Source organism: Merops nubicus, unplaced genomic scaffold (genome assembly GCF_000691845.1).
Source record: "Merops nubicus isolate BGI_N331 unplaced genomic scaffold, ASM69184v1 scaffold46204, whole genome shotgun sequence".
Lineage (NCBI taxonomy): Eukaryota > Metazoa > Chordata > Aves > Coraciiformes > Meropidae > Merops > Merops nubicus.
The window spans coordinates 1-2,445 of NW_008603162.1; the positions used below are offsets into that span (position 1 = coordinate 1).

Consider the following 2,445-nt stretch of genomic DNA (forward strand, 5'->3'; position numbering starts at 1 on the left):
TCTTTTTTTCCTGGGGAATTTCCTCCTCAGCTGCATTTTGAAAGGACTTTGTCCCTGTAGGGCTGATCCAGCCTGGAATCCTCTCGCCTCCTGAAGGCCAGTGTGGAAATTGCTGGGAAGCCAGATGCTGTTCTGCCTTCCAGCTGTTTGGGCATCTCTGCTGCAGCTTTGAGGAAGGTGTTTTAAACTCTAAATTCCTTTCCAGAAAGAAATTCCAAATGAAAAAAGATGCCTCCCCAGTTGGATCCTGCTGTAACTGGTCTCTGTGTGTTAGAGGTGACTCTGGGACTGGGAGCAGATTTGCCCAAGCCTCTGTGTCAGCAGGGATGGCTTGGACTATTCTGAATGCTACAAGCTCTGAATCCGACAAGCTGGAGCAGCCTCCTTCAGGATGGAGGAGGTGGAAAGCAATCAGTTTAAAAATATCTCCATTTTTAGTTGCATTTGGGCTGTGGAGACCAGTGAGAGGCTTGGAGAGATCTGAGGCTCCCCAGTGCTGGAGGGGACAGACCTCCCACACAGATCTGCAACAGCCCAGGGTCATTCAGCTTTCCAAAAGAAGGTTTTGGGGCTGAGTTTGAGACATCAGAAATGCCACGGAGCTACATTTGGGTAACCAAATCTCCTCCTCACCAGCACAGGGAGCACCAGAGCCATGAACCCCCCGCAGAACACGGCGAAGGCCACTGCATAGGTCATCAGTGAGGGGAAGGTGGTGGCCAGAGGACACAGCAGGTTGGTGATGCCCCCGAGGAGCAGGTAAGCCATGTGGTAGTGATACTTCTTGGTCCAGTTCTGGTCGGCCACCCAGCCTGAGAGCAGCTGGCTGAGGGTCTCTGTGATGCCTGGGGGAAGAGGAGTTCATTAGAGCCTCAAAAAAAAACCCTTTCTTTGTCATTTTTTTGGTTCTTCTGCACTCCATGGCTCTGAAACTCAGCCCAGTTCCACCTCCTGCTCCCTCTGAGGCCGTGGCCAGGGAGGCTGAAGTGCTGGGAGGTTGCAGGGAAGGGGTTTTAGGCTGATGTCAAAGTCATGCTGCTTTTTTTTTGGTCTCCTGACCTCGGTGCCCGTTGTTGCCAAGCCCCTGTGGGTGCACCAAGAGTGGTCTCTCAAATCCACTTCAGGGCTGTGCACTCAGCAGGGCCAACCCTGAAACACCCTCCAGGAAAAACAGGACAGAGGAGCTTGCTGCTCCATCTCCTTTTTCAGGTTAGAGGAAAAGCAGAATATTCAGGAGAAATGTGCTTGGGAGGTTCTGATTTTTATCAAGGAGAGACAGACAGAAGCTCAGCACTTTTCTTAAGGCTCAGCCAACTTTTGATACTTGGTTTTTTTTATGTTTCTTGGTATATTTTTTATGAACTCAAGATCAGAGTTCTCCCTGTCAGCCCAGATCTTGCTGACCACTGCATCCCTCCTCCTCTTAATTCAGGATGTCAGATTAATTGCTGCATTTTTCTTCTGGATGCCTTGGCAGCACACGTCGTGCCTAAATATTATACTGCAGTGTAGAAAATGCCATTTTGCACAATAAAATATTTTATGGTGACTGAGGTTCAGCTGTTTTCTTACCCCAATGTGACTTTAGTGTTCATCCCTGCTTAGAATTAGGCATGGTTTAGTTTTTTTGGAGGGTTGGGGGTTGGTTTTTGTTCCCTTTTGAGGTGGAAGTGCCAAATTCAAACGCCTAGATCCAAGGTAGTGTTGTTTGCTTGCTTTTTTTTCCTCCCAATATTGAACTTTTCTCTCTCTGCACACATGCCTGGGTCAAACTGGAGGTCTTTGAACACGGAGTGACTGGGGATTTCTGTGCCTGGTGGGTTTGAGCCTAGCAGGGGTGGTGGGAAGGCTCTAGGAGGACAGATAGCACCTATGTAATCAGAAACTTGTGTGTGTTTGGTGTGCAACAAGGGTGGGGGATCATCAGGCTTGGGTTGAGAGAACCACCCACCATGTGAGAGAGACTCTGTAGATGTACAGAAGGCAACACTATATATACAGAAGGGGGTGAGGGCTGTGAGCTGAACCCCAGCCATGCAGATTGATTCTAGGACACGCTTGGGACTATTCTGGGCAAGATTTGAGTTGCTTTTCTTTCCTCTTTGGGGTACCATTGGAATTATAAATGGGTTTAAAAGACACTTTTGCCTACCAGCCACTGAAATAAGGTAAGAGGCATCCATGCTGCTGATGCCCAGAGTCCTGGCTCTTGCCACCAGGTGGAAGGTGGGCACGAAGTAAGCCAGGTGGCTGAACAGGAACGACCAGGTGAAGATGAAGAAGATGGGATCCTTCAGTGGGGAGAGGTCGAGGAGAGGCTCTGACCTTCCTTTTCCAGTCAGGGGAAGGGCTTTGTGGCAGCTCTTGGCCCTCGTGGCTGTTTCTGCTGAGCAGCTCTCCAGGGGAGGGTTCTCCAGCCTTTCCACAGCAGATGTATCTGCTGAA

General features: G+C 49.6%; 1 protein-coding gene across 1 annotated transcript in view; it reads right to left on the reverse strand.

Moving 5' to 3' along the window:
- Positions 1 to 633: 633 nt before the first annotated feature.
- The window catches only part of SLC16A4 (solute carrier family 16, member 4), a gene marked incomplete at its 3' end in the record, with an annotated part of 6,195 nt that continues 4,383 nt past the window's right edge, over positions 634 to 2,445 (reverse strand). The window contains exons 7-8 of the mRNA XM_008938564.1: positions 2,153 to 2,418; positions 634 to 845 (exon numbers count right to left, since the gene is read on the reverse strand). Of these exons, the coding sequence (XP_008936812.1) occupies positions 634 to 845; positions 2,153 to 2,418 (478 nt within the window). The remainder of the gene's footprint in view (positions 846 to 2,152; positions 2,419 to 2,445) is intronic.